Source organism: Tasmannia lanceolata, unplaced genomic scaffold, assembly GCF_043159265.1.
Source record: "Tasmannia lanceolata isolate RefF3 unplaced genomic scaffold, GAP_Taslan_0.1 ptg000003l, whole genome shotgun sequence".
Lineage (NCBI taxonomy): Eukaryota > Viridiplantae > Streptophyta > Magnoliopsida > Canellales > Winteraceae > Tasmannia > Tasmannia lanceolata.
In genome coordinates, this window is record NW_027518680.1 from 20878848 (window position 1) to 20892847 (window position 14000).

The 14000-nt window shown below is 36.3% G+C and overlaps 1 protein-coding gene across 1 annotated transcript; it reads right to left on the reverse strand.

Annotated features, from left to right (window-relative positions):
- Positions 1-281: 281 nt before the first annotated feature.
- Positions 282-5079, reverse strand: LOC143861861 (rho guanine nucleotide exchange factor 8-like). The gene is made up of 7 exons (XM_077372816.1): positions 4510-5079; positions 3618-3734; positions 2750-2904; positions 2519-2593; positions 2131-2400; positions 1096-1416; positions 282-984 (listed from the first exon to the last, which is right to left on the reverse strand). Exons 1-7 carry the CDS (start codon positions 4799-4801, stop codon positions 550-552), a joined length of 1665 nt encoding a protein of 554 aa, XP_077228931.1. The 5' UTR covers positions 4802-5079; the 3' UTR covers positions 282-549.
- Positions 5080-14000: the final 8921 nt, after the last annotated feature.

The following is a 14000-nucleotide window of genomic DNA, read 5'->3' on the forward strand; positions in this document are numbered from 1 at the left end:
TCACTTGCCCAATGCGATCGTAGTGTGACTACAATGAGGGAGGTCGCAATGGGGGCCATCTTGGGTTTTGTAGGATCGGTCGTCGGATCCCTACCTCGATCCCACTCATTACTTGCTTGACCCGTTATGATCCTTGGAGGATCAGGGTCCCAGATTTATAGCTTGCTAGAATGGATGAGATCCGTTGTAAGTAAGCCTAAACCTTCTTGGGACGTCTTTGATTGTTATGTATTTGAAACTGCCTTTGTTTTAAATTTGATCTCTCTCTCTCAACAAACTCATTGAAGAAATAATAGTCAGCATCAATAAAGATTAGTAGATGCAAGTCAACAAATGTAGTTCAAATACAAAAGAAAGCAGTAGCCAAATGACAGAACCCAATGACAATACTTCCCTATCTACAAAGGAAGGAACATAGCAGTCATAACTCACTAATTTTATGGGTCTGAAATATTTACATTTGGAATTTGATGCTTTCTTCTCATTCTTTTTCTTTATCTCTTTCATCTCTTCTTTTTCGTTCTCCTTTTTCTCTAGGACTCTTTCACTTTAATGGCGAGCTGTTGGGCTTCTCAGACCTCCCAAGTTCTCAAGCTTCTCTATGTATGAAAATTTCTTGTTGGTTACAATATTAGGAGGTTTGCTCTTGAACTTCCCATCATCTGAACCGGGCATGTCCTCTAAATTACCTGAATCTTTCTTGTCTGCGTCTTGATCCAAATGCCAACCCATAAAGTCTGAGAGAGTCATTGAAATGGGTCCATCCATTTGATTCAACTTCTCTATCTCCTCTCCTGAATTTGGAAACTTTACCGGTCCCTTCACCGGTGAATCGGATAATGAATACGGTCTATTCGATTCAGGCAGTGATGGATTTTGAGTGAGGGAATCGGCATAGAGGACATCTTCGATTCGAGAAATGACCGTGAAGGCTAAGCTTTCTAGTATCCTTGAGTAACTCTCTAGAACAGACTGTCCAACATCCTGCAAAATTCGGATCAATTAAGTTCAGTAAGTAAGTTTTAATGTGATTGTATTGAAAATTAGAAATAGTTGGGAAGCGAATTATGAGAATATAATGATAATTCTTCTTACTTTGTTGAATTGGATTTTGCTTATGTCAAGGGATGATTGAGGGATGCCTGGGAATCTATGCTTAAGAAGTATCAAGATGGTCTCTGCTCTTTCTTCAAAAAGCTCTCTCTTTTCCAAGCTCACAGCTGAACCCCAAGAAGATTTGCTGTCTTTGTTGGTCATCTTCCTCTTCCAAATGACGATGGATGCCTCAATTCGATTTTTGAGGTCAAGGATTTTGTGCTCTGTTGATAGATCCAGTGTTGAGAGGAATTGCTCGGGGTCAAAGTAATCGACTGTAATACTTCGGTAGATTGAGTCTCCGAGGCTCGCTCTTCCATTCTATCAAATAAAAATATGGATTATTGGATTAAATATCTCATTAAAAAGATAATTTACAGGGAAATTAAGTAACATTTATAATGTTTTTATAAGTACTATATGCATGAAAGTGTACCCCCATTTAAACAAACATATGAATCAAGAAGAAATGGAAGATAAAGTTCTAAATCAAAGAATGCAATCTGCCAAGTAGTGTGTTAAATGAAACCATCTGGGAATGACACTAAAGTTCTAATGATTCATGGAGTATGGATGGCCAATTTGCCCATTTAGGGGGAAAATATTCTAGTGAAGTGAGTTTAAAATTGATGTGGGAATTGAGGTTACACTATATCAACAAGATCATCTTAGCAATGCATGAATAGTAGAAGGCGTTGTTTAAAAACTCCCCGCTTCAATCATTGACTTGCCCAAGTGGACTCTCTTTACCTTGCCTTAGTTCTCATCCAAGTCCAAGTTTTGAAACATCGGTAGAATGCTGCAAAGATTACGTAGGGCATGAGACTAAGCTAGTAATGGTGGATGACCAAAAGCTATTGGCAATAGGAGAAATTGGACCAAAAAAGATCAAAATACTGTACATGGGTTAAGAATGGGTTAAGGTAAAGTTTCTAATTTAGAGGATGAGAGAACGTTATAGAGCAGACAACTTATAATTAACCCAGGACTCAATATGACAGTGAACATAACAAGATTTCCTCCCTGAAAATTTACCTTGGGAAGGGATTCCATATAGACATCGGGGATCTCCATTTCTGATAGAACCTGAGCATTTATTGCCATGGCTGCTTTGAGTACTTGGTTCACAGAATCCTTTTGAAATTGGAGCCATTTTCTTGAGACATCGGAGAGACCCTCAGGTGGGACCATAGCTTTGGGAAGCCACCATTTGTCGTCCTGTCTGTTTCTTTTCTCAGCCTCGTCAGCAGCATCTCTTTTAACATACCAGAACTCATTCTGGTCTTTGAAGTTATCAAGGTAATCCTGCTTTTGCAAAACCAGATAGGGTGAAAGTTAGTAAAAAAAAAAAAGATTGTCAAAATTTCTGTAGAACAGTGAGCCTCTAGCTTTAGACAAACACAGAGAGTTTAAAGTATCTTACAATGAGCATGGCATCAAGCTTGCGAAGGGCAGGAATGTTCATGAGAAGATCATTCCGTTGACGAGTGACCATAATCTGTAAACAAGTAAAAGGTATTTACTTTGAGATGGGGTAATTCAAATTCAAAAGAGAGACAGAGGAAAAGATAAGGTAATGAATTTCAGAATGATTGAGGGGGTAAAATTTTCAGAGTGCAAAGATCAAGAAAGAAATGTTTTTTTTTTCAATCACCTCCATATTTGTTCCATCCTTGGATTTCTGTTGGGAAGGAACAAATTCGACAATGTGATCAGTGACAGATAGAAGCCAATCAATTTCTTTTCTCCATCGTGCTTTTCTCTCAGCAGACATGGGTTCTAAACGCCATTGTTCACCAAAAACAGAAGCTGCATAAAAATAGAAAGAAATAACAAACACAACCCATTAAAAACTCCACTATTTTTTGCCACACCCACTAAAGAAAATCATCTTCCACCACCATTTTGGAAAACAGAACTGCATAATCTGTAAAATGAAGAAATAAGTAATGTAACCATATCAAGAATTACGCATAAAAATAGAAAGGTATGACAAACACAACCCATTAAAAAGTACACTAATTTTTGCCACACCAAATAAAGAAAATCATCTTCCACCACTGATTTTGGAAAACAGAACTGCATAAACTGTAAAATTGAAGAAGTAACCATATCAAGAACTACACATAAAAATAGAAAGGAATAACAAATGCAACCCATTAAAGAGTACACTATTTTTTTCCACACCCATTAAAGAAAATCATCTTCCACCACTCATTTTGGAAAACAGAATTGCATAAACTGTAAATTGAAGAAATTAGTTATGTAACCATATCAAGAATTACTCATTTTTCCAAAACAGAATCTGCATGATATTATTGAAAACAGTAGTATATTTATGGGGGTCTAAAACCATTAAAGAAAATCACTACTTATAATTCATTTTCTTCATCTCTTTCTTTAACTAAGAAACCATCTTTTCAACTTCATTGAATTATTATTTACAGCATATATGGAAGAAATAGAATAAGTTTTCTGGTGAAATAAATATCTACATAAATGAAAATAAAGATCAAATGTACCTGCAAGATTGGTTATGGCATTGGACAAAGCCAAAGCTGATGAGACGCCCTTTCCTCCACCTGACATATCTTCACCCAAAAGCAGCTTGGCAAACCTCTCCTTCACCATCTCTATATCTGAACCAGAACCACCAGAATAATTTAATTTTAAGTTTAAGATTGAAATACCCTTAATAATTTGTTTAAAAGAATCAGAAATTTGAAGCATGTGGAAAGAAAAATTACAAAAACCTCCCTATATCTGAACAAATTGGCCAAAACCTTCCTGAATTCTCTTGTATTACAAGAGAATTATGGATGCCAAGGAGCCATAAAATACGTTCTCTGAGTAAAATGTGGGAGGTTAGGAGATATGATGCATTTGAATTTCATATAAATTTTCAGAGGCAGAACAAATTCAAGACCAAAGTTTGCTCTATAACGTCCCGTCTATGAACTTTTCAAATATACTGTTGAACACAATTTCCCAATTTCCAAGAAGATAGTCAAATCTCAAATGGTTTGTTGAAAATGCAAGAAGACAATTCAAGATCAAGGCTTGCCTTAAAATGGAAGGTCATTTCACATTTCAGAAACAATCAAGGCTTGCCTTTAAATGGCAGGTCATTTCACAATTCCGAAACAAATTGTTTAGGCCTTTCAAATACTAATAATCATGAGATAGGATGTGTTTTGGATTCCATATAAATTGTCAAAGAAAATTATCATTCAGAATGCAAATCATTACACATTATGGATTAGAATTTCAGTTAGATTGTCCAACAAAATGGAAGAAAATAAACTTTCAAAAAAGCATTTGAAGATCAATCTTTTGCAAGATAATGTGCGATAATGTGCATTCAAATTCCACATTTTTTAAAACAGAATAAGAGAATTCAAGTCTATGACTTGCCTGAGGTTAGCCTATCTCTACCACCGGGGCTACCACCGCCTTCTTTGCCCAAGCGTGACTTGGGATTCCTATCTGACCTGCTAAGTGCCCAACCAATTTGTTGGTTATCTATCGGGCGATCAAAGGGTCTACTATCATGACTCCTTGAAAGGATCTTCTCATCAATCATTGATCCACTGCCACTAACAGGTTCCATAATCAGGCTATGTGCCTGACGTCCGGTTGCTTCAAACATTGCTCTACCAAAAATCGACTTTTGAATTCCGTATTCGTCCTCAGGAGCTTGAACCATTGTAGAATTCAAACCAAATCATGAGCCAAAGAGGACCAAGGGAAAAACACCCTCGTCCTTAATGAGGCCTAGAAATGGGAGAAAGGTTTTGAATGAACAAAATTCAAAAGAAAGCCATAACAATAGTGAGACTTGGCCTATGGAAGTTGCACCAAATTGTAGATATTTTTTTTTCTTGGGTTCTTGTTTTCTTTTTTGGAATCAATGAGACGTGGGGTGCATGTTTTAGGAAGATGGAGAAAAAAAAGTAGAGGATGAGAAGAGAAAGAAGAATAAAAAAAGGAGCTTTTTAAGGGTTGATAGAGGGAATGAATGGTGGGGTGTTTGTCTTTGAAGGTCAAAGCTGGTTGAAAGCCCGGGAAAAATGTTAAGGGAACCCAACTTCTTTCTCTCTCATTGGTTGGCATTTGCTGAATTGCTGGTATTTTGAATGGGTCTCTTTATCAAACATTTTTGTTTGCTTTTTTAAGTTCTTTCCCTTTATTCTCTCCAACAGACAAAACAACCGAGAAAGGGGGCGAGGGGGATATTACACACCCTTAAAAATTTTAAGCCGACCTTACCCAGCTGTTCTAAATTCCTAAATTACCCTTTGCCGCCCTTTAATTTATCCTTCATCATGAAGTGGGGCAATGCCTTTTTCGCACTTTCAGGCAATTTTATCAGGGGTTAATTTTGGTAAAGGAGTTAAAAAGATTAGATAACATTCCGGAAATAACCGAAATTTGGCTGCAATTTTTGGAAAACTACCAACATTAGATAGGGCTACCTTATCCTGCTGATCAATATATCGGAATGACCTCAACAAAAATTAAAAAGATATATATTCAAGGAGGAAAAGGCTTGTACGCCGGAGCGTACCAGCTTATGGTACGCTCGAGTGCCCAATCACATGGGTCCCACATTTTTTGTGGTGATCCAAAGCATTCATTTGCAAGGCCCTATCATAGATAGAGTGTGTACCAAAAATCATCTCCATTGAATCATCCTAACCCCTCCAAAAGTGGAGGGCAAAAATGGGCAGATTTGTGGACAAACAGTGTCTGTCCATTTTGACCTCCACAAATTGATGTGTTAGGATGATCCTATGGAGCTGATTTTTGGTACACATCCCATCTATGTAAGGGCCTTTCAAATGAATGCTTTGGATCATCCTAACAAAGTGGGCTGACATGTGATTGGGTACTCGAGCGTATCCTAAGCTTGAGCGTACAATCCTTTTCCTCATATTCAAGCAATAGACATAGAAAAGCAAAAAAATGCAAATAAGTACCAGAATTGATATTAGCACTCCCTTGGTTCAATAATAGGCACTCCACACCATACCCCCTTTAACTTTTTAATTAGCAACAAAAGGCTGTCTGTTACAAATTCTAAGACCTCCAAACAGCCAATCAGGAACGTGGTTATTATAAAAAAAAAAGGAGTGCAGATATCATTTGCCCGACAAAGCAAAATTAATAAATTTACAACAAAAAAGAAAAGGAAAATCAATTTTTTTTATAGACTGTTTTTTATACGAGGGCGAGGTTTATGAGCTATAGCTCAGCCTAAGCAAGCCACTATAAACACACCATCTCCATGTTATTTGACTCATCCTACCCATTCATTCTATAGCACCTCACACAGGAATTTTGCAAGTCATTGGGGGGCCATGGCCCCCCTCATGCTATATGTGGCTCCGCCCCTGCGAGAAACTATCTTGGGTAGGATCGGGTTTATGAATTTTGGGTTTTCCCATAAAAAATAAGTCCGGCCTGACCCGAGATAATTTCTTGGTTAGGGTGGGTTTTTAGAAAACCCAACCCGCCGGACCTGAGTTGCAACCCAAGTAAAATGCAGCTTGAGCCAAGATTTTAAGTTTTATTTGGAGGAACCTGAGGGGGCGACCTTGCATCAAGAGCCGGACAAGGGCCATTGATTGGATCCACATCATTTTCAGTAACTTTTTAATATCACTTGAGAAAGAAGAAACAGTAGCACTTAATGATGCCAATCAAGGGCCTTTTCCGGCTCTTTATGCAAGGGCACCCTTGGCTCTATCATTCCTTGTCATTAACTATATTATTTCTCTTATAATCATGGTGATTGGTGATGGGAAAAAATTCCTGAGAATATTTTCCATGAGAAATATTTTTCTTGCAATCCAAACGGGTTTAAATAATTGAGAAAAAGATTGGAAGAAAATGTTTTTCTACCATAGCTGATTTAAATAATTGTCAAACAGGTTTATAGTATACTGAAGATAAAATGAACATTTTTTGTTGAAATTTCTGCAACATTTTCTCGTTTTTTATAATTCATTGCAATCGCTACCAAAAAAAGAAGAAAGAAAAAAAGAAACATTGCAGTCCTCCAATCAGAGGATTATATTATACGCATTGATATTTAGTAGAAACAGTATATCAAAATATTCCAATTGTTCTTGGGAAATTTTTTATTTTTATTTTTTTGGGTAGGGAAATGTCATCAGCACTACTGTATTTTGATGATCGCACTCCTCACCTTATTACAAGTATGGTATGGCCCTCACCAAAGGATGGTCCAAACCGTCTATTAGATGGGTCACAGCCTAAATAGGTTGTGCTCCAAAAATCATTTCCATAGGTTGATCCTAACCTTCCGATCTGTAGAAACCTCTAACATTCAGTCCCTCTACAGATCGGAGGATTAGGATCAACCTATGGAAATGGTTTTTGGGGCACAACCTATTTAGGATGTGACCCATCTAATGGACGGTTTGGATCATCCTATGGTGCGGGCCATTCTGTACTTTTAATAAGGTGAGGAGTGCAATCATCAAAATACACTGATAACATTTCCCTTGTTCTTTTGATTGGAAAGGGTCCAAACATAAGAGCAACAGAAATTACAGAAACAACAAGTCTCCTATAATTTATAATAAAACAAAACAATGTATATATAATTGACAGAAATAGAACATGATAGCCAAAGGTTACAGCTTTTATAGTAAACAAAAGATAAAATGAACATTTGTTTTTTAATTTCTGCAATTTTTTTTTGAATGGTAATGTACTGCAATATTTTCTTATCTTTTTTTATAATTCCTTAACACAAAATGCGCGGATAGCATTGCAATTGGTAAATAAAACATTGAAGTACATTGATATTCAGTAGAAACCATACATCAAAAGATTCCAATTGTTCTTCAGATTGGAAAGGGTTCGAATATAGGAGCTATAGAAATGACAAGTCTCCTATAATTTTAAAAAAGGCCACAGAAAAAGGCAAATGGACAGAAAAACAAAACAATGTATATACAATTTAGAGAAGTAGAACATGATATCCAAGAGCAAGGGTTAAACATCGTTTATAATAAACAAAAGATAAAATGAACAAGGAGACCTGCTAAATGGGGGTTTAGAAAGCTAATGACAATGGATTTACCATAACAAACTGCTAGAGGCAACCAGTCATCAGGTAGAGGAGGGACTCAGAAGCTTAACAAAGAAGAAAGAACAGCAACAAGTAGAAATGCAAATGCTGGTTGAAAATGTCAACTTGCAAGTGGCAACCCTTTGGGCTTCTCATTAACAATCAAATCCTTCAGATTACAACCTTTAATAGATAGGAAGATGGACTTTGGAAACAAATTAATGTAGGCTTGAGACCTGAAGGTTAACAATGAGACTTGCTAAAGATGGCCTTTTGATGGGTGGGAACAGGCGCCTCGAAAAAGTAATTCTAATGGATAACCATAACAACCTTAACAAGGGCGGTGTAGTGATGGTGATGAGAAAGAAGAAAATATCCACTGAGGAAGTTTTTTTTAAGGGAAAACCAAACATTCACCATTTGGTTAAATAGTTGAGGAAGAAACCAGAACCCATGAGCTTTAGTTGCTTCATCAATGCAACCATGATTTTTGGCAGCATTTTTTCGGTTCTAAAATGAAAAGCAACATTGACAACCAATTTGAAACACCTAATTGAAGTCCATATGATTCCGCTTGTGTATATGGCTCAGAGCTTGGTTGCTGAGTCGGAACGGTTTGAATGAATTGGAGTACTTGGTGCATACTCCCCGGAAATGTGTTTTTCGATATGTGTGTGCATGTGCTTGTATGTATGCTTTCACGTGTGGCTCTCAAGGTGGCAATTGGGCCGAGCGGCACGAAAATTTCCGGCCCACACTGGCCCGTGGGCTGGGGAAGGCACGGCACAAAAAGGTTCATGAGTAGACCTGGCAAAAGTGACCCGTGCCCGCGGGTCGACCCGGCCCACCCGCAAATTTGCGGGCACGGGTCTAAGTTTCCGTGACCCGTCAAAACCAACCCGCGGGTGACCCAACCCGCAAAAACACGTGTCGGGTCGGGTCAACCCGCGGGCACCCACATTTTTACAGTATTTTTTAATCTTTTTTAGAATGTTATCATCACTGCTGTTTGTTTTTTATGAGTAACTCCTCACTTTATAAAAAGTACGGTATGTCCTGCACCGTAGGATTATCCAAAGTTCCAAACCGTACATTAGATGGGCCATACCCTAAATAGGTTATGCCCCAAAATTATTTTCATCGGTTGATTATAACCCTCCGATCTATAGAGGGTTAGGATCAACCCTCTAACATTCAGATTGGAGGGATAGGATCATCCTATGGAAATGATTTTTGGAGCATAACCTATTTAGGCTATGCCCCAACTAATGGACGGTTTGGATCATCCTATGGTGTGGGCCATACATAAAGTGAGAGTGCCCAGCCGTGTTGATAACATTTAAATGTGGTTTTTATTTTATTAGAATTATCTATCAAGCTTCTCCTTTGGCAATTTCTCGGCAAGTGGCCTTTGTGTGTGCAAAGATGCGCGCATCAAATGTTGCTAAAATGTTGCTAGAAAATGTAAAAAAGTAATCATTACACCACACGAAAAGTAAATTAGCTAAATTATAAAGTTTTGAATGAAAAATTACGTAGAAATTGCTATAAAATTTTAAAATTACGAAGAAAATACCAAATCACATATTAGAGGTTATGACAATTACGGGAAAATAGAGGCTGTCAAATCAAAATAATTATTACAATCCTATATTTGCGGTGACCAGCGGGTTGACCCGGCCCACCCGCGGGCCGCGCGGGTCACGTAAATTTTGACCCGCCAAAATGCGGGTCATTTTCTCACCCGACCCGTGGACCCGCACCCGCGGGTTGACCCGGCGCGACCCACCCGTTTGCCAGGTCTATTCATGAGCTGTGCCGTACCGTGCCGGCAAGATTATGTTTGGAGTTAGGCACGGCACGACCCGTGGCCCGACATGACGTGCGCCGGGGCCACTACTTTTTATTAAGATTTATCTTTTATGATTTAACCTCATTTATCACTTAAGACAGCCCCTTTCTTTGTAAATAAGTAGTTATAAATACACAACAGGGGGCTGTCGAAAGTAAGAAAAGGTGCTGTCCAAAGCAAAATTTTGAAGTTCATAAATTCACGCTCATTTCTTACTTGGGAAAGCCCCTTCCCATGTAAAACAGTAGTTATAAATACACTAGAGGGGGCTGTCCAAAGTAAGAAATGGGGGCTATCCAAAGTAAATTTTGAATAAATTTTTGAGGATTATAAATTCACCCCCATTTATTACTTTGGACAACCACTTCATGCGAAAAATAGTAGTATAACTGTCCAAAGTAGGAAAGGAGGCGGATATCACTTTCCCAAAAAATATATAAAATATATTTTAAATTAAATAATTAAAAATATTTTATTTTAATGCCTAGAATTTTTATTAGAATAAAAGGTTAATATGAAAAAAATACTTTAAAAAGGTTAATAATTAGAATAAATTTAATTAAAAGTATTAACCTTAGAATAATACTTAATAAAAGATTCAATGTGCTCAGAATATTTATCCAGGAACCCTGGCGGTACCTTAAATTTTATTAATATAAAAAATTATTATAAGAGAAGAGGATGACATAGAATTTTGCCTCTAACCCACCAAGATACAAGGAAAAAAAATTAATACAATTACATTGTGAATTACAAATTAAAAATTACATCTTCTAAATTGAAAGTCTTCATCAATGTTCAGATGACTCGCCTAGGACAACTTCTTATCTTCTATTTTGTGCTCTATCATCTGCAACAAGCTAGTCCTTCAAACACAAGCATACCTCCAATATTTTTTTATGACATTTTGGCCCCTCTGCCATCTAAGACATTGTTTCCTACACTAAAAGCAGGCTCCGAAGCTACTGTAGACACCGGGGGTTAGTAGATCACGTGCAATGACGGTTAGCACTAGATAAGTTTTTCATTTGCTTTCAACCACGGCAAAACTTCAAAATATTCCCATTCATCGGGAGTAAGGTAGCTTGTATGATCATTTTTCAAATATAATGATGGCTAATTATAAGATATAGTACCACTAGGTTTTGGTCTTTTTTGGTTTATTAATGACCAAATTGGATTATTTCTAGGTTCAGAGTTTTCTGAAGAACTCGACCTTTTGTGTCCATGTTCCATCTCATATAAAGTAAACATATACTTTAATGTTGATCTAATTTCATTTATACTATGCCCAGATTCATTACTGAGGTTGTTATTGTACTCATTTAAAAAGGCTTCTAAATCTTGTAACTAAAACCTAAGGTCCATTATTGTACTTAAGTAATATAAAAGTGAAATTTTATTAAAATAATTTTTAAATTTACTCTCCATGACATCAATTATATCTTGATAATGTATTAATGATCTATTAAATTTAAAACTATCAGTAATTTTATATAAGTGACCCAAAATTAATTGTGAAGTTATTTTATAAACAGTTGAAAAAATATTAGTTGCATTATAAAATACTTCAAGTAAATTAATGAAATCGTTACAAATATTTCAATCTTCTAGGGATACATTGTAACTGTAAGGTGAAGGCATATTTCTATTTTAAAATGATGTAATTAAATTTTTATATGGATAACAGTGTTTGAACATTAAATATGGTGAATTCCACAAAAGTTCTCAATTTAAAATAGGTTCTAATTCAGATTTTAATAACTCTACCACTCCAGTATTATTACTAGTACTATCTAAAGTTATAGAAAAAAGTTTATTTTTAATACTATATTCACGAGCAATAGATAATATATATTTTGATATAGCATTTTCATTATATGGGAATTCTAAAAGACTAAAACTAATTATTCTTTTTTCTAACATTCAGTCGGAATTAATATAGTGTGTGGTTACACAAATATAGGATAAACTTTTTTTACTACTCCAAATAATAGAAGTAAGGGAAAATTTTCTATTAAAATCTAGAAAAGTATAAATCAATTGTTGTTTATGTTCATAAAACAGTTTAAAAGTATCTGATTTTATAGTATTTCTAAGCACTTTTTTATAAGCAGGATTTAAAGCTGTTTTAACATTTTTTTTAAAATTTTTTATCTTTGGCATAAAGAAATGGTTGTTCAGAATGTATAATGTATGTTGATAATTCTCTTCAATTCATATTTTAAGAGTAGGAAAATGTTCATAATGAACTAGAAGTGTGGCTTAATTGATTTGCTTAGGGTCTAATGACTCATGATTTGCACTACATCTTTTGGCATGCCTTTTCAAGTGGCATGTTCCACTAGATGAATTACAACTAAAATCATTTTTACAAAATTTACAAATAGCTCTTATTTTTACTCTTCCATCAGGAAGTTTCCTAACTTCGCGAGTAAAGGTAGGTCATATAGTTGAAGTCCTACCTCTACGGGGCTTCCAGCTAATAGGAACTCGATTCCCACTAGCACTTGGATCTAGGTTACGTTGATTTTGAAGTTGAAATTCCGATTCTAGGGTTACTGTTTCTTCACTCCAGTGTTCTAGACAAGCTTCCATTAAATCGTCATTGTCCATGACTTGGTTACGGTCATGGCCAATGTTGGGGTACTGGACCGGTCATTAAAAAAAAGTAAAAAAAAAGAGAATATTAAAAAAGAATTAAAAGTAAATGATAAATATTAAGAGGGTACCTCAACTTATGTAAGTAGGGAATTAGCCAATCGTCACCCTCTTGTTAATCGCCAATCGTCTCCCTCTTGTTAATCGCCAATCATCACTTGGCAACCTTGATTGGCAGTTAGTAGGGAATGAGCTTCTAACTAGAGAGAAGTTGATTAGAGGTAATTAGGGAGAAGATTAATATTAGTAATGGTAATTAGGGAGATAGTGAGAGTAATTAGAGAGGATGTAATGTTGAAGGTAACGAGAGAGAGAGAGAGAGAGAGAGAGAGAGAGAGAGAGAGAGAGTAAGCTTTGGAGAGAAATGAAGGGGGAGGGAAGAGATATTTATAGGCTTGTAACATTTTAAGTTCCCAAAATACCCTCCAAAACTAGTCGTTTATAGTTTTTGGGGGAGTATTTTTGTAAGACATGAAAAATTACTAAACTACCCCCAAAAAGTAGTTGTTATGGGGTATTTAGGGTATGAAAGAATTTAAAAAATGCAAATTCTGAAAATACCTCCAAACTGGCCGTTATTTCCACTTTATGGGGGGGGATTTTCAATTTTTAAAAACTTTAAATGGTTCATTGACGAGAACCCTCCCCAACTTTGTCCATTTTATTTTTTCCAATCCAAAGAACCGCGGTCGACCGGCTTCCCATCGCCCGCCCACACCTTTCTGGAAATTATTTAAGTTTCCAGTAACCAATCCGCAGTCGCCCAGAATACCCCGGTCGACCGGCCTTGTCTGAAAATTATTTTTCTAATTTAAATAAAACTTAAGAAAATTCTTTTAATTTTCTCAACATCATTTTGCAAAATCTCTAACATTGCCCCACCATTTTCAAAATGAAAATAATTTCTCATCAGGCTTGAAAACCTTATGCATAAATGAAGGTATCTTTCGATTTGAACCTTCACCTAGTGTAAACACATCAAAGTTAGTCAGAATTGCATAGTAGACGTATCTTTGAACTAGCTATTCTATTTGAATAACCGGACACATTTTCACACATAAGATTTCATCTCTATAGGCAGTTTCTAAGAGCCGACACACGTATTGGCCTTGTGTCTATATCTTGGTTTCATTAGCGCTCTAGAGACTAGCCAACTCTCATAGGAAGCGACACCACTCCCACATTCACATAGGTAGACTTACCAAGATTGTCCCTGTAACTAAAACACTCCAATAACCTGTTATAAGCCTATTAAAAGCCCTTTTGGAATGAAAATAATGAATATTATAG

Coding starts and splice junctions, on each gene's coding strand:
- LOC143861861 (XM_077372816.1), bottom strand. CDS start 4,801: ATGGTTCAAGCTCCTGAGGACGAATACGGAATTCAAAAGTCGATTTTT. Junction 3,735..4,509: donor TAGAGATAGGCTAACCTCAG/GCAAGTCATAGA, acceptor GTTCTGGTTCAG/ATATAGAGATGGTGAAGGAG. Junction 985..1,095: donor GCAAAATCCAATTCAACAAA/GTAAGAAGAATT, acceptor CGAATTTTGCAG/GATGTTGGACAGTCTGTTCT.